We start from the raw sequence: 24,680 nt of genomic DNA on the forward strand, positions 1-24,680 counted from the left end.
CTGTAATCATGCCATGATGGCTTTCTGCATCTTCGAGCAGCTAGAAAGAAAACATGTTACATAGAATCGTGACACATACCTGAGAGGAACTCCTCGTGAAGAATGTAACACAACTTCCATTGGATCAGAAGATTTTAATATTGCACACGCGGAAAGAGCGATATACTTTATATATATATATATATATATATATATATATATATATATATATATATATATATATAACGATAACGTTGTATGTAACCAATCTGTGCCTATTTACAGAAAGGGATCAGAGGCGAATTATTTGAGCAATATTACGTATAAAGAAAAGAAAGACATATAGAGATTTCGAGATATTATTTGTGTAATCGCTAACTAAAATAAGAGTTGTTGTTACTATAGCAACGACATAAATAAAGGTAAATGTACGTACACATCTTGACGAGTAAATAAGTGTGTGTATAAAGGTCTAGATATTTTGTTGGGTGTGCCAAAAAGTTAATTATGTACACTTCGCATGGTCAAATATTAAAAACCAGTTACGAAAGTGTTAAAACGCGTTGAATTATTTTGAAGATTAACTTAGATACGAACCAGGCCCTTACACACACACACACACACACACATATATATATATATATATATATATATATATATATATATATATATATATATATATATATATATATATATATTAATTTTCACACACTTCAATATTTATATAGGCCTTTTAAGATTTTTGTATGTTCGTGCGGGAACCGGTCAAATCCCCCACAGCCAAAACAGCCACACTCAAGAAATGTCAAAACGCCCACACAAACGGTCATAACCCCCACACAAATGGACAATCTCCCAAACACACGAACGGTCATAACCCCCACAGCCAAAACCCCCACACTCAAGAAATGTCAAAACGCCCACACGATCGGTCATAACCCCCACACAAATGGACAAATCTCCCAAATACACGAACGGTCATAACCCCCACAGCCAAAACCCCCACACTGGTAATCGGTCATAACCTCCAACGGTCATAACTCCCACACAAATGGACAAAACAGCCACACATAGCAACGGTCACAATCTCCACATAAATGGACAAAACCCCCAGACAAATGGACAAAACTCCCACACAATCGGTCAAATCTCCCACACTCTGAAATGATCCTGATTGTATGTCTTGCCCTTGTACTTTTTAGTAACATTTTTTATTCCACTTTTTGTAATGACAGAAACACTAAAGTGGGCGTCGTAAAGAGCCGCAACAAAGACGTGCAATCACGGTATTTTCAGAGTGTGGGGGATTTGTCCGATTGTGTGGAGGTTTTGTCCATTTGTGTGGGGGTTTTGTCCATTTATGTGGAGATTGTGACCGTTGCTATGTGTGGGAGTTTTGTCCATTTGTGTGGCAGTTTTGACCGATCGTGTGGGGGTTTTGACATTTCTTGAGTGTGGGGGTTTTGGCTGTGGGGGTTTTGACCGTTCGTGCGTTTGGGGGATTTGTCCATTTGTGTGGGGGTTATGACCGATCGTGTGGGCGTTTTGACATTTATTGAGTGTGGGAGTTCTGGCTGTGGGGGTTTTGACCATTCGTGCGTTTGGGGTATTTGTCCATTTGTGTGGGAGTTATGACCGATCGTGTGGGCGTTTTGACATTTCTTGAGTGTGGGGGTTTTGACCTAGACCCGTTCGTGCACTCTTCTTTTTCAAATTCCCCAGACGCAATTTCCGGTCCCTCTCTGATTTCCAAATCTTCACTGGAGTTGATCCAAGCTATGGTGCTCCCTCGGAGATCTCATCTCTTCCCATTGATGAGAGAGTCACCTTGTTGATTGAAGTTCTTATTGTCACAAAGTTCTAGAAGAAACACTACTAGTTTGTCATCTTATTGCAAATAGCAAGTCCTTCTAGCAGTAAGAGACTTTAGATTGGGAATGTGGTTGCGATCCCAAATTTTAACTGTTGTGCATGTCTTCTTCATGAGTGAAATTTCAGAAGCTCGCGAAATTCCCTGTCTATCGCGATCCAGCCAGGTGTATAGTGACTATATTCCGTCTAACTAATTTCATCCCCTTTATAGGAAAAAGGAAGATGACACTTAGCACGATAACGAAACGGAATCACTAACGTGAATGTTCTCGGTGTTGATCACCTACACGCAATATTCCGTGACCATTTCGTTTCGTTGAAATTTGCACTGTTATTGCAGAAGAAATGGTTTGCTTTTCACGAAATTTTTATATAATTTATATGTGTTATAGTTTTAGCACACCGGCTACCAACACTAACAAACTCGTACAATGAAGAAAACGTTAATTTGTCACTTCGTTTCTATAAACAGACACAGTACATGTAGACTGTATTAACCAGGCAGAGCGCGCAGTTCGAAGCTTACACGCAGATTCGAAGTCAACTGCTTCACGACTAAGAGCCGAATTAGCTCTCTTCACCCCAGTCCTTGTTTTAAAACAAACCCTTGCTGTTCACTTCTTCTTGGGTTCGCCTCGAAGCTCGATGAAATCTTATGACGGAGAGTGCTCGAGATGAAGAGGGTTGAAACCACAGGTCTTTGAACTGCATGGACGCTTATGAGGGATTTGTTAACATTTTCATCACTATCACTGTTCACACATAATTTCATGCTTTCGATGGATATATGTCACATTGTATTAAATTTTGATTAAACCACAGAAATCAACGATAAAACACGTATAATGCACCTGCATTTTTAACTACCTGTTGGGTCCTTCACTTGTGCCAACAGGTGCTTCCCTCTGGTGGCGCTTTTACAAAGGTTTTCCACCTGCATGAATATTTGTTATCGTGCATTATTTGTGAAAATTTTGATGTTTCGATGTAAAATACTATGCTAAAACCAAGTATATACATATTTACAAACATATTTAAGATCTGAAAAGCAGTCATCTTATATTTCAATATATTTAAAGGATTTTACTATGGTTGTGTTGATTTTTCACACAAAACATCCTCTGCTAGCGACGGCCATCTTTTGCTGTTACGAGTAACACGCATCCTCCCTGAGGAGACTGCCGGAGATACAACCACAATTTGAAATAAGCCTTGTTTTATAAACAATAAATATACTACGAGATACGAATTAACCTATGCTACATATTCTGATGACAGGCTGAAGAAAATTTGTACAAATATAAAGAATTACTTGTGGAAGCTTATTTTCATGGCAGGAGTGAAGGCATCTGAGAGTAATGACTACTTCTCTCTCGTTTTCAAACCAGCCTTGTTCAAAATTCTAGGCTCATTTTTCTTGACGGTTGACATAGCTGCTGAGTGATGCTATCCCCTTCCAAGATGCTAAAAATGGTCAAGTCGCAGAAAAATCATTGTTCTCTGTATTATCGCACTTGCCCTGAACTTTCTTGAACGTTTTTAACATAAGTTGTATGCAACATGAAGGCTCCTGCCAAAGTACTCCTTTCATCGTATCCTCCCATTGTAGTTTTTAGCGACTATATTCTCTAGTCAACTCAGTATACTGAATGCAGAAGCAAACACCCATTAGCTGCTTATTACGGTTAGTAACGCTGCTCTGTGCAAGTGTTCAACTACCGTAGGAACAAAGAACTCTGTCTTTAAACTTTTTTTAACGTTCAAGCTCAGCTCCTATGCTGCGACTTTATGTGTGATTTTGAAGCTTCATACGTTTTAATAACATAAATATATGCAATAGTAACTCTTCATTATTCCATTTATACCGCAGCTATGATAGAGTAATCAATATCAACATAAGCTATCTAAATACTGCTTGCACAATTAACTCTTTATTGAAATATATATAATTAAAATATTGATATGCAAAATAGAAATATTATCATATATATAAATAAACTAAAAAATTTAATATGCAAATGCATGAATATTGTATGATCTATACAACACCTACTCTCCCCGTGCGAGAACGGATATTTCAGCTAGTATTTTATGGAAACCAAAATACTTACTTTCCAATTAATGTTGGTATATGGTCCTTTCTTCCTTCTTGTTCCTTTACTGGGTACCCGACGCCACTTTCTAAGAAGAAAAATAAATAGAATTTTACAATTACGAAAGTTTAAAGAAAGTACAATAGAAAATAATCATCATACATTTTCTTGTATTTAAACTAGTTACTTAAAGCCTGATTCTCTTCACTAACAAAATACTAATTATAAAATGTTTTAAGTACGTTATATGCGTATAAGAAATCCATTAGTGAAGTTGTCAAGCCATCAGAAGAAAAAGAAAGTCATACGAACATGAGTAAAAATATGCGTTTTACGAGTTTTAACACTCTATAAACGACGGAAAGAACCAAACTTTATTCCAGCTAGTAGGAGAACTTTATTTTATATCAAAAGAATTTGAGTGATCATCTTGATATTGCATACTACGAGATCAATCTATTATAAATGTTTCAAAATACTGTTGCGCCTGTGCAACGAATTTTATGAAGAAGTATCGAAGCATAGCTTTAAGTACAAATTTGATACTTATTTTTTTTTTTTTTTTCCCTTGCTGAAAGAGTTATAAGATTTATAAGAAGTGGTTAGGTTTCTTAATCGACCGGCAATGCTATCGCTTCTCGGTTTCGATAGTAATTGCACAGCAGATATTTTCTTCATGCTGTTTTACAACCTTAAAAACTTTCTTTTTTCTTTTTGTAATAAAATAATCAATCATTTCCGGTTTGAGCGTTAACCATCAGAGAAACGCAGTTACTCTCCGTCTAGTTTATATATACTATTAGGAAATCCATTTTAAAAGGGGGGAAAAACAGTTTTCTTTAATGGAATCAGCGACTCAAAGATCTCCATCCTTATCCCTGTACTAAAGCCGGAAGTTATAGAAATCTACTGGTTTCAATATTGATATCTGTAGAGCAATAATGGTCAGAGATAACAAGAAGCTGTTCTTTGATAAGTATTCATTGTCGCAAGAATACGAGTTCTACTATCCATATCTTGATTAGAAAAACGTCTGTAAAAAATCTGCTGTAAAAAATCTCCTGTAAAAACTCGTAAAAAGATCTGCTATAACTTTACATGTAGATTCGAAGCATGTAAAGTTATAAAAATCTGCTATAACTATAAAAAATCTGCTATAACTTCCGGTTTCAAATAGGTAGTAAGTAATTGTTTCTCATATTGATTCAGCGTCTCAAGAGCAGTTTCCATCCCGATCTATGGCATCCTGAAGTGATAGATTTGTCAGAATCGTTTTCAATTCTAGGATATGGGAATAGGGCACAAAGTGCTTAAAAGTAAGAAACAAGCTGTTACGGTAGCTAAGAGATATAGTATGTGGAAATAGTAGAACATAATAGGAGTCAGATTATATTGGAAGTCAGAGTATAATGATATGGATTGCTGTGTAAGAAGATTATTGTACTTGTGAAGTAAGATTGGTATAGATAGTTGTGTTATATAACGGCAAAGATTAAAAGTAAAGATACAGAAGAATTTAAGTGTGTATCTTTGTTGATTTAACTAACATCAGTATTGAATTCTCATAGTTTGGAAGTCTTAGACAGCTTCAGAATATGAAATGGTCAGTTTATTTTACCACACACCTTAAAGATAATAAGAAACAATAAAAATATGTTAGGTTAACCATTTAACGCTTACAAAATAATATTTAATGAATTAGTGGTTGGTTTCAAGTCATTGCATATACGAGGAGAAGTCAGAAAGTAAAAGTTCTTTAATGCATACTTGGCCGAGATGAAGTTCAAACCTTGACTAAGCAGAATAAAGTTCCAGCACCTCACACATTCTGAATAAGACGTACACAAAATGGCTATTGCGCTCTTTGTATATACAGGTATACTAAAGGAGGTGCGACTTGTTATTCGGTTTTTTGTGGACAAAAGGGTCAAAGTCATAAAGAACTGCAACAAGTGTATGGCGCAAATGTGACAACAGTTCGCTAAATAATATCGAGAATTCAGTGGTGGCCGTGTGAGTGTACTAGATGAACAAAGAAGCGGGCACCCTCGTACGACAGCAGAGCTCCTCCTCCTTGTAATTGAAGAGGCTCTACAGGCGAATCGTCGAGTGTCAATTGGTAGCTGAATTTGAGTGACGAACATTTATGACGTCATGAACGGTACATACAGTCTGATCTACAAAAATAAGTCTGAAAACAGTTATTACTTTATTTCGGAAGCATCAATAGCATTTTCAGATACTATACACTCACTTTCAGTTGCTAACAGATGGCGTTGGGGAGGCTCAGGCCCACAGAAAAGGCTGTTACGCCAAGCGGTTTGGTTTGGTATAGACTCGCTTTCCATTTTTTTTAAAAATGTTCTTCATTATCTTGAGATATGCACTATATTTTTTTTAAAAAAATAAAGTGTGCAACCAAGCGAAGACCTTTAACGAATAAGATACAGAGAATTGACCTCTCACTGGTAGTTTACTCAGTAAACAGAAATCCAGGACACGTCACTCAACTGACTTTAATTCATAATCTGAGCCTTCAATATTACTAAACTTAATTGTTAACGTATATCTTTGATATTTCTAATCCTAAACGGCGTGACAAACATCTTGGCATTTGAAGGCGGCGCTCCAAGTTCCCTTTAAATGCTGCTAGCAAATGAGAGGCCAGCGGTATTGCCACGTTTATTTTGTGCAATCCACGTCCATCCTCTGCCATCTGATCGCGCTATAATTCGTCTGCTTAGCCATAGCCACATCCCTTAGCACTCGGCAACGTCGCGTCAGAGCTTGAGTTTTATTCGTTTAGCTGAAATGCCAAGATGTTTGTCACAGGCTTTAATTCTTCGGCTATGATTCTGGTATTTTAGTTCTAACTCTTAATCTATGCTTCCACTTCAGCTTTAAAGTTCTCCTTGTATCTTTTTTTCTGTTTAATCCACAAGTAAAATCATTGATCATTGATCACCCTACTCTTGCTTTGCTGCTTCAATGGACCCTCCTAGCTAAGTTAGGGCAAGCAAAGCAAACTAAAACATGTGTCATTGACAGAGCACTTACAGGAGTCATTAAATGTATAGTGGTCAGCAGAAGAACTTTCTCACCTAATCATTTCTAAATAACTTTGCAATGTATTGATCAATTTGAATACGTTTTTCGGTAACGTTATTTGAAATTGTATTCTCGCAATTCGTATGCGTCAATCCAAATATATTTAAATTGACTGATGATCGCACCGTTTCAAAGTCATTCATTCATAAAAGAGCATTAGTGGTGAGTATACATGTCATTTAAATTTGTTAATATACGTAGATTCATTTGCAAGTATTGACAAAGTTAACTATTATTTGAAATTTGGATTTTCACTTAGTTAATAAGTGAATTATTGTTCGAATAATTAATAGGATAGTGAATTTCGGATAAAAGAAGGAAGAATTTCCAAAACTTATTCGAATAATGCAATAATTTTTTAACTCTATTCAAATATAAGTATTAAAGGCACTTACATCATAACTTTCATATATGTTAATAAACCAAGATGAAATCCGACAAAAATTGATAACTTACCATACATGATAGCCATCATACACTTATGTATTACGGGTCCTATATCGAAAACTTCCGATCCATACTTCTCTAACCCATCTACCAATTCTGCAGTTTTTCTTGTAAACACATTGATGTAGTTCGAGAGAATATGAAAATGAAAGGTTGGTGTGACCAATTTTCTGTGAATATGCCATTTTGTGCCTGTGAAAAGAATGACATGACTTGCTTGTTAGAGGCTAATGTTAAAAACAAGAACATATATTTAAAAAAAAAATAGCATATAGCTATATAAAATCATTAACTGATGGATTCATAAAAGGGAAGGAGTTAACTAGAATAGGGATTCAGATTAGGTATTAGGTTTCTGGGCTTTCGGCAGCTATGGACATGATATGAGGAATAATGTTCCTCACTTATGGCGGACACACTACCCGGGAACCTGGGAAGGAGGAAAGGAATGGGAAAATAAAGAAGGTGGCATGGGATCATTATGTTAGTTACATGTCAGCATTAGCATTATGTTAGTTACCATCACAGCATTAGCCTGATGTGAATGAGAAAAATCTCACTCAAAATGATTTGCCTGAAAAAGCTTATACAATTTTTCGACCGTGTTTACCCAGCAGGAATCGAAACTGAGACTTCTCGCACCAAAGACGAGAGTAAAATGAAATGAAATGAATAAGTTTTACGTCCCACTAGGCTACTGCTTGCGTAAGTTATGTCTGCCAGGCTACGTCCCACGGTTATTAATGATACCACAATTCTTACTCAATAGTTACTTTGTGTTTGTGCAGTATTTAATTTAAGGTTGGTGTAAAGGGACAAGATTTGCCAATAGATGTCACTACAGTCTTCGTATCTCTCTAATGTATTTTTTACCTATCACGAAAATTTACAATTTCTCTTACAAATTTCAACGTAGAGATTTCAAATTTTTGTAGTAGGAACTTCATAACCTATCGAAGGGAACAATCCGTGCCGATGTTTTATTTAGAATTATTTTCATTGTTGAAAGAGTTATATTGTTAAAGGCTTGGATATCCCTTTGAACAAAAAAACCATTTCAACAATGAAAATAATTCTAAATAAAACATCGGCACGGATTGTTCCCTTCGATAGGTTATGAAGTTCCTTCTCTAAAAATTTGAAATCTCTACGTTGAAATTTGTAAGAGAAATTGTAAATTTTCGTGAAAGGTAAAAAATACATGAGAGAGATACGACGACTGTAGTGACATCTATTGGCAAATGTTGTCCCTTTAAGCTAACCTTAACGCTTTTTTCGTTACAACAATCTTAATATTTGTAACGAATGTAGTTTGCTTCAGTCAGTATCTTGCGTCCCCAGGTTGGGAAACACTAGTTTAGATAATCAAACACATATGTGTTGTATGAATATACTACGACCAGCAAACTACAGAAATTTGAAGTCATCAACGAAAAAAAATTGTGGAATATACTGTGTACTATTTGATATTTAGTGTATACGTATGTATAGCAAGAAAAACAAAAGAAATATTTTATTCAAAAAAAAAAGTACTGAATTGTCAGCACATTTCTACCCACGGATTTGAAGGTTACGACACAGATTTTCTGTTTTGCGTTTACAAACGTATTACTTTGATTATAAAAGAAAAGCAGCGTCGGGTTGAAGAAATCATTGTCACATATCGTATCTGTTATGACATCTTACGTAAGTAATACATAACTCTTTACATAACTTCACAAGTTGCTGACACACGAAATTCTTAGTACTCGTAGGACAGTTTTTCATGCCAATGATCTCTTTTTCTCATTAACAAAGCATTTATTATTATTATTATTATTATTATTATTATTATTATTATTATTATTATTATTATTATTATTATTATTATTATTATTATTTTAACAAGTTATAATAGATGTATATCTTATTTAGTAGTTGCTTTTATCTTTATTTTAATTTTTGTCGTTTCACAAGGTGACCAGAACTTTTACTTTGAAAAACGGGACGCATACGAATCGGCGATGGGGGGCAGCGGAGGGGAAATTCCACATTGCATTTTGGGACTCAGCAGTGTTTTCAGTTTACAAAATACACAACTAAGAATGATAACAGCGTTTCCAACTTAAGTACAACCCAACAACACTCAGAATTCCCACTCAATTTCCACTTGAACCACAGAACACTCAATTCTCATTTGAACATTCAGAAATTCTAGGCACGGCTGGACCTTCCCAATGAGTGTCGGTACGGAAGAGCGTAGAATTTGCATTGAACATTTACATTTTGAATAATAATTACGGGTCACCTGGGTCATTTTTGCTTAAAAACGGGACATTTAGGAGTCCCGTTTGAGAATCAAAAAACGAGACAACGGTTGTAAATAAGGGACTGTCCCGGCTAAAACAGGACGTCTGGTCACCTTGTCGTTTCAATGTTTCATGAATTGACATAGACTACACTGTCAGTGTTTATTTTATTATCAATTCATGTTAAAAAGTTAATAATTATAGGCTATATCTCTTTTACTATATTATAGTGTTAAAATAATGTTGTAGAATATGACAAAGTGCTGTGTTTTTGTTGCATTTCAGCTGTTCTCAGCACGTAAATAAGTAAATATATAAAGTGTATTGAAATTCCCCTCGGAAAGAAAATCTAAAATTGTCACTGGTCAGAGAACAGAGCAGTTGAGCACAAAACCAAAATAAATAAACAGAAATCGAGACAAAATAGAATTTGAGAACTAAAACTTATTTGAGACCTTATCAAACAGTTTCTCTTCATAGCCAAGGGGCTAAAGTGCGTGTTTTTTTCACGTGGATGTGGGTTTGTTTCTCAATAGGAGCCCTTCCCTCGGAAATATTCCTCGAGAAGTAAATTGGATATCCTATTTTAAGGAGCAAGTCGTTTCTCGTACAACCTCGATGGTCAATAAGTGCGTTGAATCCAAAAACCTTGTCGATAAAAACTACCACCTTGGTTAGATTTTGTTTAACAATGTTAGTGTTGTGTTGTAGATCTATAAGCTCTGTAAAGAGTTTAATAGTGCCAATAGGCATTACACTTCTATGCTTGTTATTATATCCCTATTTCTATCACTATAAAACATCTACATATAGCTCTATCGTGGCTATATTGGTATGACACAAGTTCTCGACACAGAATCCGGTAGAAGTTTATGTGATTTGAATCAAATGTTAAACTGTGTGTCCAGCACGAATCGTTTATATCCTCAGCATGCGACGGGATGTCAAACAACCAAAACATTATATTATTATTATTATTATTATTATTATTATTATTATTATTATTATTATTATTATTATTATTATTATTATTATTATTATTATTATTATTATTATATCGATTCAAATTTATTGACTTGTTGCTCTTGTGTAATGTTATACATTACACGTAATATACTATTTGTGATTTTAGGATCATTGTCCTGGCTAGAAATACACATAAATTACATTAGCATTGCAATTAAATTTTTAGTTAGAACCATATCACTTTTATTATTAATGTTATTTTCCTTGAAAATATAAAACTATAGTATTTCGTTTATTTACATAATGTCAGTATGCAGCTTTTTGGGACCAGGGTGTGAAATTATATTTTCATAGGAAATTATATTTCACTAAGTCCCATATTCAAATATTATCTCCCGGTATTCACTGTGCATAAATGGGGCAAACTTTCGGGAAATATTCAATCTTGATACTCAGCCGTACGCTTCGAACTTAGGATCTTCTAATTAGGAAATGAAAACGTAAACATTTCAACTGGACTCTATAAATCTATAAATACATTTCCTATTATATTTCCTAATATACATCTATAAATATATGTCCTAAACTACATAAATTAATAACTAGACTCAACGAACCTAAACACATATCCAATTAAACGATATTATACCTTATAATTACTGTTACATGTATGTGTATATTTTAAAACACTTACTACCAAACATAGGGTCTATATATTATTGTTCATTAATTTTTTTATATATATATTTTCATATCTACAAATGAAAACTTAACATAACGTATTTTGTACTCACAGTTGTAATTAAATTTAGATTTATATCGCCACAGTTCTATCAAGAAACTTGATTAAAATTAATCAAACGAATAAATCCTATATGTAATATATATATATATATATATATATATATATATATATATATATATATATATATATATATATATATATAAAGTACTAAACGGTGAAAGCGTCATAAATGAATTGTGTACTCACCTGTATTGGTAATTAAACCATCACCAAAGAGCGGCCGTAAAATATTATAAAACGAGCTTTTGGTTATGTATTTTCTGCTACTTAAAATAACCTATATTAAAAAAAAGACGAAACAAAAAACTATTTTAATGAAATTGCTTGATAACAAAATTCAATATCAAAACATATAAAATTACCTACAAAAAATGCAATTTATATTTAACAATATTCTATCATCTTTAATCCGAGATTGCAATGTAATGGAAAATTACATTTTTTTTTTCAGAATTACCTAAACAACATATACTATTAGATTTCAATATCACGTATGTATTGAATCAATTGTTCCTTTGAAACGCCTATTATTTTGACATTTTAAAAATACATAAGTAATATTAAATACATTTTTCGTTTAGTAATAATATGTTGTTATGATCTCGGAACTGTCTGCATTCCTTGTGGACTCACGTAGTATATTCTTCTATTAATTAGTGCATTGTGCTACTCCGACTCAAACCCCATTTTACAGTAGTTGTGTGTGATTTTCTCAAGTGTTTCGCAGGTTGCAACTCTACGAGAAGTGATTTCACACGGTTCTACCTAACTACATGTGGTTGTCACATGTGTATATAATGATCTGCAAACAGTATCATTTCTGAAATAATTAAATTTGCTGCGTTGGCAAGACTCTTCATAATTTGACTTGATCATAAGTGCTATTTATGATTTTGCATAATTTATTTCAATAAATTTTTCCGGTCATTTTCAAAATATCTGTGAGCAAACGTTTTCACAGACAGAAAATTATTTAATTTGTTAGTCATCGAACGTTGCTTCATTAATCTGGTATGTGTTGGGAAAAGAGTCAGAATATCGAATTTAACTTGGAATTATACAAACTGAGACAAAATATCATAGAATCTTATATCTCGCCATCTAGAACTACCAGCTCAATCAACATGAACTCCATATGAATTAATAGAGAAATGTGAAGAAAAGTTTATTTAAGGAAGTTTCATGCCTTTTCTGACAGCTTTTACATTAGTAGCATTTTATGTAGAATACCATATGTTTCTGGTACGAATAAACACACGAGATGATAGCACTGTTCTTTATGTAAATCAGAAAATCCATACGCTCACAGCACTAATTTCGTCAAGAATTTTCATGAAATATAATATATTGTAAGTTACTTGGTATAAATATCAAACATATGGCGTAAAACTTTGCTTATTGCAAAAAGTAAGAAAAAGTAAGACTCTATACAAATATGGATGCAATGGTATTACAGCAATACAACCCTTCCTATCACTTCATAAACTTCTTCCCCATGGAGGACTTAATCATCCTCCAAGCGAGACAGATGCTGGAGTAAATCTTCTGTCCTGCGGCGGCTCGGGGAAAAAAAAAAAAAGAATTATGATTTTCCTGAACATATTTTACTAGACTATGAGTGGCAATGTTTGAAATATGATTATTAATGGTTAGCAGAGACTGAAGGCAGTAATATTAAATTCGTAATAAAAAATGAATATATCCCTTTTGTTCACGTTTCACTTTGATGGGAAATTCTACTCACAAAGTGTGAGAATTTCCTTTATAAGTATGCCTATAATAACCTAAGACGTGATAAGGAACTACCCCGTGGTCGCTATGTGATCCCCCCGAACTGCCCACAAGTATGTTGTATTGTAATGCAGGTCAAGTACAATATAAAACTATCCTTTCCGGTACACAAATAATAGCTGCGCTCCCAAATTTCCTCTTCCCCTTCCTTTGTTCCCTTCTTCCAGGAAATTAAAACTGGTGTCATCACTGAGTGAGCGGTATGATATAACTGTTAAAAACAAAATCTCTAAGATATCCATGTAGAAGATACATCGTACCTCCTGCGTGTATGGTCCCTGCTTCGATTCAATGGAGATAGAATTTTAAATGTTGATCCAGCAACATGAAAGACAAATAGAGAGCAGCTTGCATTAAGAGATAACAAACTTAGGTCTAGAAAACTAGGAATAATGGTGATAACAGGCGATATGCTAACTACACAGCACCAAACTAAAACCTGTCTGAGGACATGAACGATATGAACGCTCACTTCTAGGAGAGGGGTTTCTGGTTCGGTCCTAGTCATATGAGTCTATTGAGGACGACATAACGTCTCTGTTATTTTCGTTGAGATTCACTATTCCCTCTCACATTTTCATCTCATCCCATTTACTAATTTATTTACTAGTTGTAAGCTCTCGTCGTTGTCGGGTCTTCATTCACAACTTAAATAGAGATGAAGAGAAATATCCTTAAAGGAATGTCCCTACAATCTTTCCATCGCTCGGTATTTACCCTCTCCTTTTATGTAAGCACCTGTCATTACTAAATAACGAAGAGCAATGCATTTATCCTGTCCATTTATGTAACCCTGCATACCAAACTGTATTGTGGGTTGCATATAGTCAAGGCGTACATATTAAATCTGAGAGATCAGGAAAAAAGGTGCTCAACTTGTAAACCTCCTGATCCTTTCGAGGTGAAAGTCGAAATACACAGCTTCGTACGCTATTAGATCTGGTGAAGATACATCTGTGTACAAAATCTGGTGGTTCTACGTGACTTCTTTCTATATGAAAAGCTGATGACACACAATTTATCTTATTATTAATGAATTGTCACTGATAATAGGACCATATCTCATGATTACAATAAGCTTACATGTTATTTAGTTATAAGTAACAAGTGCATAAAAGCAAAATTAATAATAGTTATGCTCTTTCACTTATCATCCGTCTCCTTTACCTTAAGGATATAAATATGGGACTTCACGACGGTACTACCTCATATCTTTAAAAAAAAATACATAAGAAAAAACGTTTGAAAAAGTTGGAAATTAGTTAAAAGTCGCTGACTTTCAACTAATCTTCAACTTTTTCAAACTTGTTGTTCTTCTGTAAAGTTGTTTTGTTTCTGAGATACGAGGTAACTGCAAAGTGAGCCAGAAAGTATTTACCAAATGCTACTGCACAATTTAGTCTTTGAAAAGCGTAATCTATACGAAAAGACTTTACAAAGAATACTTCTCGAAGTCTTTATAGATCAGTGATTGTTAAGTGCGCAGTTTCAAATGACATAATTATAGAGTACTCAAGGTCTTAAAGATAATTTAGGAGTTCATTTTAAAGAATTCTCTACCTATTAAGTGGCTCACTCTCCAAAATTATAGTGTTTTTTGACTTCTTTCTTCTTGCAAAATAGCAGGAAAAAATTGTGGAAAGTGTAATGAGTACGAGCTCGTATTAGCTCAGAAGTTTGGCAAGATGCCTCTCTTTTTAACAATTATCTGTATCAGTAATTTTTTCAAGGAAAAATTCGTTTTATGTTGTTGTAACACACAGTGCAAAGTTTTTTTTCTTATTTTTATTTTGATTATTTTGTCTTTTATTAGTTTTTACAACTTCTTAATATGTAAATGGTTATTTTGGCTATATACGAGGAGCAGTCAAAAATTACCGGAATGTTGTTCTAGTTTTGGCATTTTTGATGCAATCACAATGAATCTTGTACAATACAGTCCTTGGGTTACCTAATTATGAATCTGACAAGTACAAACACTTCTTAACAGGCAGTGTAGGAGTAAATGTAGCTAAACGAAGAAAAGTGTGGTGATCAGGTGGGGCAATTTCACAGATCGAGCAACGCACAAACTTAAAAGTTCATTTGCAAATTAGGGAAAAAATCTGCTTCAGAGACTTTGATAGTCTTAAAAACAGTTTAGTACCGTCGGATGTTTGGCTCTTCCCAAAGATAAAAATGATCATTTTCCGTTTTGTCCAATGCAGAAGAGATCAAAACCAACGCAACGCCTGAACTTCGGAAGATACCAAAAGAGGCCTTTCCTCGGTGTTTCCACCAATCGTAGGAGCGGTGAAAAAGGTTTGTGTGTTCCGAAAGTGACAACTTTGAAGGCAATTAAGTAAATGTGTTACCTATATTGTGGTAATAAAGAGCTACAACAGAATTCCGGGAACTTTTTAATTGCTCCTCGTATATTTTGTTACACGAATTTCAATTTGAGTCCTCATTATCGATAAGGACCTTGCATAAACGTCATATTATTATTATTATTATTATTATTATTATTATTATTATTATTATTATTATTATTATTATTATTATTATTATTATTATTATTATTATTATTATTGAAATAGTACAATATATTGATACTGTGAGTGATATTGTGTTCAACGATAAAATTGTTTCCAAGTTCAAATTCTTGACTTAAATTGTGCCACCCTTAATTGAGGAGTTTTGATGCAATAAGGATGTAAGTCTGAAACATGCAGTTGGAGATAAACAATGTTGAAAATTTAAGTAGTGTTTTTTTTTTTTTCTTAGATAAAACAACGTAATATGCATCATTTTATTCCGATATTGAATTGAAAACTTACCAAGAGGCGAAACAAGCATGGCAACTGCCACAAATGCGTTTGATGCAAAAAAAAAAAAAAAAAGGCGTAAACTCGCTTATGCCCTTATTGCATCAAACTCCTCAATTCTAAGCCACTTTTGTTGAAGAGTTGGTTTTGTTTGCGCGATAACAATGTTTCTCCAGTCGGCATCTAAACTAAGAATAGCTTTGATCAATTTAGAACTTCAGAACAATAAACAGTTTTTTCTGTAGCTTCTGTAGAAGGAAACAAAGAAAGAATCAACCTAATTCAACAAAAAGCATTAGAAGCAATATATATTCTTTAGCTTTGAACGCTGAAGAGGCCGCATCATGCCAAAATTTACATTTCATTGAGCAGTAAGCTACTGCTACAGGAAACTTGCGTGAGGTACGATCACTACTGACGACGCTGTTTTATTGCGCAAAAGGTGTGTGAAAAAACACGATTAATCACAAACAACAATACTTCGTATTTGAGCATCTGAATACTGCTAAAACATAAAGATGCTGCTTCTAAAATAATGGAACATAAATCGTCATTGATTTCAACAGCTATTTTCCTATTAGACTTGTCAAAATTTCAGAAAAGAGCCAAATAAAGATGGTAAAGGCATTTGAAAAAAAGGGACTACCAAGTTTCCTGACATGTACGGACACTTTTACAGTGTTGCCAACCATTAATGTTTATTATGAAGGAAATATTTAATTATTATTGCAAAATTGTTATGAAAACGTAGTTTGTTGTTTCTTTCATTAATATATGGGTTATGTTTAAATTGTCAAACATTAATTGTTAACATATTCATAATGCTTCATCAGAAGTGTCAATGTTGCTAATCAGTTATACTATGTACTGTAGAAACTTTTCTCTATATATTCGTTGTCCGCACATTATAGGTATTTTTTATCAGTATTATGTTCCGAAAACTCCGAATGGTATTCAGAGTTTAAAACATTCCTCTATGAATCTTTGAATTATAACAACTTGCTTTTCAAATTATTTTTCGGAGAGTCTTGAAGAAAATTATAGTAGCTATCTTGCGGTTGTAAATTAACATTATGGAGCCTGTAGCATCGATAAAACGTAAATTTCCATATACATATGATCCCGATAAATGTATATTTTGTCAAATAACAAATAATGAACAAAAGTAAGAGTGACCAGACACGATGGAAAATTGAAAGTGAAGGAATGTGATGTGTGTAGATTGAAGATTCGGGGTGTATTTAATGAAAATGGCATCATTATTGTTATTCTGACTTTACTCATAAACAGAAAATTGATCTATGCAGCGTAGGTTTGATTCGCTTCAAAGAGAATCATCAACAAGTTACAGGGGGAGACCACTCGGAAGAAATAAAGTATGGGTAACAATTGAGGGGGTTAGCGCAACAGTGGTCTAACCCACACTTTTAAAAATGGCGAAAAATCAACTTAAACTTAAACACGTGTGGTTTTTTGTACAATATATGTATATACAATTTATGACACATTCAACTACTTGTGCTTGCTTTTGTTATATTGTACAAAAAAAAAAAAAACATGTGTTTAAGTTTAGTTTCATTTTTCGCCATTTTTAAAAATGTAGGTTAGACCACTGTTGCGTTAACCCCCTCAATTATAGTGCACTTTCATCTTCGCGAACGTTAAGAAGTGATGTACAACCTTTAGATTCTAAAAAGTGTTTATTTTGCCAGAAAGAAAGGAAAGACAAGTTATTTAATATTAACACATTTTCAGTTAGTGACAAAATCCTACAGAAAGCAAAGACTCATAAAACACTGTCAGTTCAGTTAGGAGGAGTAGATGATCTAATTGCCACAGAGGGGAAAATATCCACTTGCCTTAAGTCATACTACAGGGCTCAGAAAACTTATGAAAAATCTAAGTTATATGAATGGTGTGGGTTCTTCAGGAAACACAATACCACATAAACAGAGGAGATATTCTGGAGCTAAACGATGTATGGGGTCGCTACATTGAATTGGCAGAATCCTCTTCAACTTCTATATCCGTTAACTATATAAGCCGATGCTCAACACTTAATGGCCATCTGCAGTCAGAACTTAGGGACACAGTACTCTTCATACTCAGAGGAAAAGTCACCGTTGAAATAATATCCATGCTTCTGATTCCATCTCGATATGATTGTAAGACTTATGATGTATCCGAAGAATTGAACAATGAAGACGAGGCATTCATTCCGTATTGTAAGACTGATGATAACTGTTGTTTTCCTCTCATTCGTACAGCCTTGAGAATACGAACCGACATCAAAAACCATTCAAAGTCACAGTGTGTTCATATTAGTCGAAAAAGTGCTTCCGATTTAGTCCCTAAAATTCTTGTAATGTTTCTACGAATCATATTTGGAGGAAAAGATGTAATGGATCGTGAAAGTAATAATGATGAGTGTGACATCATTGTTGATTATATTGATCGCATCCTAAGCATTGCGCAAGATATTGTTTACTACATAAGCAAGGAAAAGCAACTGGCACCAAAACATATGGCCTTGCGTCAAACTCTTCACCAAGCTACCAGAAATAAGCTCCTTGTGGAGCTTTTCCACAAAGCAGGCCATGTAATCGCTAATCAGCTATTATCAGCTACAGAAGCTGGATGCAGCATTAACAGAAAGGACACTGCAGTCTATGGGCGATATCACAGGTGCCCTCATACCTTTCAATTTTCAAGCAAACACATTTATTCACTTCACTATCGATAACGTAGATATCCTAAGCGAAACGCTTGATGAAAAAAAAAAAATACTTTTCATGCGACTCAAATGGCATGTTGGGAGAGGAATGAAACTCAAGTACTATTGACAGAGATTTCTCTGTCGAAAATACTGTGCTGAGGGCACCAGAGGTAATAAATAAAGTGTGCGAAATCCATAAAAGTATGAGTTCCCTCCCACACCATTGCCTGCTTTCAAATAACCTGTAAAAGAAGAGTGGTATTCGCCAAAGAAGAATTCAGAACATTGTGTAGTTGCTAAAGCAACTGATATGTCGTTCTTTTTTCAACGTCAAGAGCAACAACTGAATGATAACTGGAGCAGTTTTAATAAGCGCCTTGAAGGGAAAAATGAAAAACCCTTAACGACTGAATATGCCGATTATGCCGATGAGTTGGTTATATGCCGATTCTGATCGCCCCAACTCACAAATATGACATTCCTAACACAGTCATTCAAAGATGCATTCATGTTTCTTTTAAATTATGCCAGGAATATGTATTCAGTTGTTACTGCTGATGAAGCTCTATTCTGCGAGCTAATGGAACTGAAGTGGGCAGTACCAGAATATAAAGGAAAACTCATCATTCGACTTAGTAGGCTTCATACTGCTATGAATTTTCTAAAAGTCATTGGGAAGTACATGGAAGGATTGTGGGCTGCAAGAATTATGGGTAGAGAGTGGATTACTGGGTGAAAATTCAGCTAATCAGGTACTAGTTGGAAAATCTTACAATCGAGCTATCAGGGAGCATACATTAACTGTACAAGCATTGGGGAGGTTAATACTCCCATAACTTTTGCAAGTTATTTATGACCACGACAAAGAGTTAGAAGATAACATCTCTATGTAGCATTACACAGGAAAAGACTGAAGAGCTCAAAACACTTCTAAGATGCACAGAATTTCTTAATATACAGAGTATGTTCATAGAGCAATTGACGAAGTGTCCCATATTTGTCTTTTGATGGAACTATATGAAAATGGTTGAAATTTTATTCCTATTCATTCGCGCTCAACGTCAAAGTAAAGGGAAGCTTCGTATCAATTCGTTTGTATCAGTGTTATCCTTCTTTGCACGTTATGATTGTTACAATTACGCAAAGTGAGATAGTGTTTACATTACAGAAGTGAACCCGTTATCACAAGAGGTGCTATTGGAATTTGAACATGGAAACTTTTGTTGTAAAACGATCTAAAACATCCTTCAATCAAGTTGATCCTGATCAGCCAGGTACAGAAATGGCTCAATTCTACTGAAAAAAGATGTGGTGGAATAGTTGGAATTACGAAAACGTTAACTCCTTTGAATCGGTGAGCGCTATCCTATAATCATCGGTCTAAGATTGCTGAAGAGACACATGGTTTGTACAACATTACGGCTAGATTCAAACAATTTTGCAAAAGTATGTTTCCGTAGTAAAATCACTAGAAATAATCCAAAGACATTTAAATCGTTATATGAGGTGAAGGTGTTCAATCGAAGCATCCCCCAACGTCTTATTGCAGCATATGAAACAAAACGAGATGTCAATCTTAGTGACATTCTTCAGTATGAGCTTACTCCCGTTTCTTTGGCCTTGGTAAACACAGATACATCTTTAAGAAGTGACCAAAAGTCATTGTTGATGAAGGCATTAGAACCTGAGCCAAATGCGGATCCAGGACGGATTTCTGGGGGGAGCGGTAGGTTGTGATAGTGCTACTTACTAAAGAGCTTCTTTTAAGAACTCCAGACTCTGGGATGGGTTTTATTTATATATAAAATAAGAAAGTTTCCCCTTCTGGGGAGGGGCGATTGCAGATGAATCAGATGAATCAGCTATTATATTGAGGGACATGTCCTTATTTCCTTCTTAATCAGGCCTAAAGATGTAAATACATTTGGTGATTTTGCTAATGTATTTTCGTCCTCAGTGCTTCACGGTGCCCAGGCGTATAGTAGGATTAATATCGTTTTCGATAGATATGACAATGCTAGCATTAAAGATGAAACCAGACGAAAAAGAGCGAAACAGTCAACACAGACTCGTCGCGTTATAGAAAATGAAAATGTACCTCTTCCACACAATTGAAACGACTTCCTTGCACTTCCAGAAAACAAAAAAAGATTGGCAGCTTTCTTAGACATAAAACTTTTAAATATGTCTCCTTCTGATAAAGAAACTGTTGAAGCCGGAGCATTTGACGATCCTGTGGATGTGCGATCATCCCATCCGAACTTAGACATTAAATCTCTACAAGGATTACATGAAGAAGCTGACACATGAATCTTGCTTCATCTGGTAAACATCCCACATAAGACAGTCGTAGTCACTTGCCGTGATACTGATGTTGTAGTGCTTTTACTAGCCCACTCTCATAAATTCTCTTCAAGGGACTGTGGATGAAAACTGGCAGTAGTTTGTTTGCCGGATGTCCTCGCGAAGATCCGTAAATAAAGAACACGAGATGGTGCCCACTATGAGAATAATATGGGACCTAGACACTATAGATGTCGTTGTAGCATACTAGTCGCCAAGATGAAATGATCCTTACTCGATTGTGTCTTGGATACTTTTAACTCATACTTTACTATTTAGTGCGTGGAGCTAACCATCTATGTTGTGAAGACGGTGTCGCCCCACGGAATATTCGATATATTCTTTTAGAATGCCCAGAATACTCACGCCCCAGAGAACGTCCAGGACTGTCAAAGATCTTAGGTTTTGGGGGATAATGTGAACTTTAGTGACCATATTCATGCATTTATTTGTAAAATTGGAATAGCTCTGAGGTCTTTATTCTTAGATTTTTTTATGTATATTTTCATATTTATTCTTTTAGCCTTTCAGCGATCCCTGTTTCAATTTTTATAGCTTTTTTAATGTCCTATTTTGTCGAACTTATGTTTAAAATACAGGCATTATTTTATTTTTTAAAAAATATGCAGCGTGTGTTGGTCACTGCCCTTATCCTGAAGGGGGATAAATAACCTTGGTGCTGACGTTTCCATTAAACTGTAATCAATTAATCAATCTTTCTGTAAGATATCCTTGTTTCGTAAATTCTTTTAAGTCTTATACAATTTTACACAGAGAAGACGTAACCTTCTATCGCCTGTCATTCTCTGATGACAATGAGAGTCTGATAATACAAGGAGTGATCAGAAATAAGATTGCAAAGCCTGCAGTGAAACTTGTATGTATTATTTCATAAAACCAATACACCCAACAGATAATATATACATTAGGTTATTCTCGACATAGTCCCCATAGCATTTGAGGCACTTATCACATCGTAAGATGAGTTTGAAGATTCCCTCCTGGTAAAAATCCTGTCGTTGCATGTTCAGCCACGTTGTCACAAAGTGTTTCATCTCCTCATCTAAAGCGAAGCGACGGCCTCCTAACTGCTTCTTCAAGTGAGGGAACAGGTGAAAGTCACTTGGAGCGAAGTATGGGCTGTAGAAAGGGTGGTTGATAATGTCCCAGCGAAACTCCTTCAAGAGAGTATGCTCCTCGTAGGTGGCGTTTTCTCTACCAGCCGCAAACTTTCGACACCATTCTGCGACATGATGGTGAGACTTACAGTCTTTCTGTAAACCTGTACCAGCTGCCAGTGAATTTCAGCAGCGGTAACATCTTTCGCCCACAGAAATCGAATAACTGAGCGGAGTTCTTCGCGAGACCAGTTTTCCAAACGAGTCGCAATTTTGTGTTTACCTACAACTAGCGCCGTACGTGGCTGAATTTCTGCACAGTTGCCAACTCCATGTATTAATATTATCGCACACTCCTGATTCCTCCATAAAAGACGAAACTCCAGAAACATTGGCCTTGTAATCTTAGTTTCTGATCCTCCCTCGTATGAAGAACCACGAAGAATGAACAACATTTCATATAGCCGATGACACAATTCAAGTCTGGTACCTTTAATAAGGCGCTTTGAAAATATCTCTAAAATATGATGTCTCAGTGCACTCTGAGGTAATTTGAAAACTTAAAAAATGTATACATAAATTGTAACAGGAGATATTTGGTAATTTGTATAACAAATTTCTAACGCAAATACTCCTTGCACTATATGCATGACGATTGTGTAAAGCTATGTTAAAAATTTAAATGACTCTTGTCGTTCATTATTTGATTTTTACCTGAACCGGTAAACCTATACAGGATGTTTCAAAACACCGACAACGTTCTGGAGGTAATTTTTGACACCAAGATAAGACGAAAAGTAGAGACCAAACTGGATACACAAATGTTTCCTTTCGGAATAATAGGCTGCCGAAAACATGAAAAAATGAACTTTAAAGGTCCATAGCTCCAAAGCTACGGGGACTATTGTAGTCGGATCAAGATTTCACTTAGGAACTAATATATGCACTATCCAAAAATACATTTTTCAGATCCTAAGGTACTCACACAACAATTTTTATATGGGCAGTTTGACTACGGGCATATAATTTGAAGTACTCACAAACTACTTCTATAAAAATCGTTGCGGAAGTACCGCAGGATTCTGAAACATGGATATTTGGATAGGGCACATAGTAGTTTCTAAATAAAGTCTTGGCCAGACTACGGTAGGTCCCATAGTATTGGCAATGGTCCTTTAAAGTTTGTTTTATCATGTTTTTGATAGTGTATAACTCCGAAAGGAAGCATTTGTGCACGCAGATTGCCCTATATTTTTCGTCCTGTCTTGGTATCAGGAATCATCTCCCAAACGTTGCCGGTGTTGTTTTGAAACACCTTGTATATAATCGTTTAAAAAATCGTTCTCTATTTGATTGTTATTTTACGTTTAACTTAGTAACCAAAGTTAATGCAAACCATTACACTTCACAAGCTGTATAGCAGATAAAAATCTATCACCTCATCAAGTTTGATATAGATCAGGTGAATTCAGTTGAAACTAAAATATCCTTGTCAATAATTTTCGTCCTTTGATTTTTTTTAAGAAGAATCAATGATAAGGACACTAAATATCCTATGAGTGCAAGTGAGGTCATTCGATCTGGGTCAAACTTGGCATGATGTCCATTGAATGTTTCCTTTTAATTCACAAATTGTTTGTGGCTTATTTTCATACACCTGAGACTTGAGATAACCCTCATAGACAATATCTAGAGGAAGAGATTAAGTATTGTAGCTGACCAATTCATATCACCATTCCTTTACAGAAAGCCTCCGGAGAACGTTTCATGCTAAAATGTCCACAGAATCCATTCTACCCACCAAAGCAGAGGAGGGCTTTATCTTCGAAACATAATGCCATTGATTTCTTTTCACAATTTAATAATAATAATAATAATAATAATAATAATAATAATAATAATAATAATAATAATAATAGTATCTTGTAGTCATCACGTCATTTTATAGCACTCGCACTATTATTGCTAAATCCTTTAGAGTGTACAAACCATATTTTAATATTGATTGTTACGGATAAGCTACGAAACACGTTACAAACTATGACCATTATATTTGCTTACTTATCTGTTGTGTTATATTTAATAAATAAATAAATAAATCATTGATTTCAGTTGTTGAAAGTCACTTTAATACTCCTTATAATGATGCTTTGTTTGAGCGTTTTGCTTTTTCGTTTTTGCTTCCAGTGGCGGCTAGTGTTAGTGTTGCAGCGTTGTGCAATCACCAAAGTATTTCAAGAAAAAATATTATTAGCAATAGCAGCAAAGGACAGAAAAAAAACTACTATCTAATAGTCCCTTATATACTTTAAATAACAAATTTTTTACTTCTATACCTGTAAAATCC

The 24,680-nt window shown here is 34.8% G+C and overlaps 1 protein-coding gene across 1 annotated transcript in view; it reads right to left on the reverse strand.

Moving 5' to 3' along the window:
* The window catches only part of LOC145666329 (cytochrome P450 4C1-like), an 89,166-nt gene that overhangs the window by 30,664 nt on the left and 33,822 nt on the right, over window positions 1-24,680 (reverse strand). Inside the window, exons 4-6 of the mRNA XM_081733437.1 lie at window positions 11,745-11,835; window positions 7,509-7,691; window positions 3,963-4,032 (exon numbers count right to left, since the gene is read on the reverse strand). Of these exons, the coding sequence (XP_081589563.1) occupies window positions 3,963-4,032; window positions 7,509-7,691; window positions 11,745-11,835 (344 nt within the window). The remainder of the gene's footprint in view (window positions 1-3,962; window positions 4,033-7,508; window positions 7,692-11,744; window positions 11,836-24,680) is intronic.

The sequence above is a fragment of the Thermobia domestica genome, chromosome 1 (genome assembly GCF_964235325.1).
Source record: "Thermobia domestica chromosome 1, izTheDome1.hap1.1, whole genome shotgun sequence".
NCBI classification, from domain to species: domain Eukaryota; kingdom Metazoa; phylum Arthropoda; class Insecta; order Zygentoma; family Lepismatidae; genus Thermobia; species Thermobia domestica.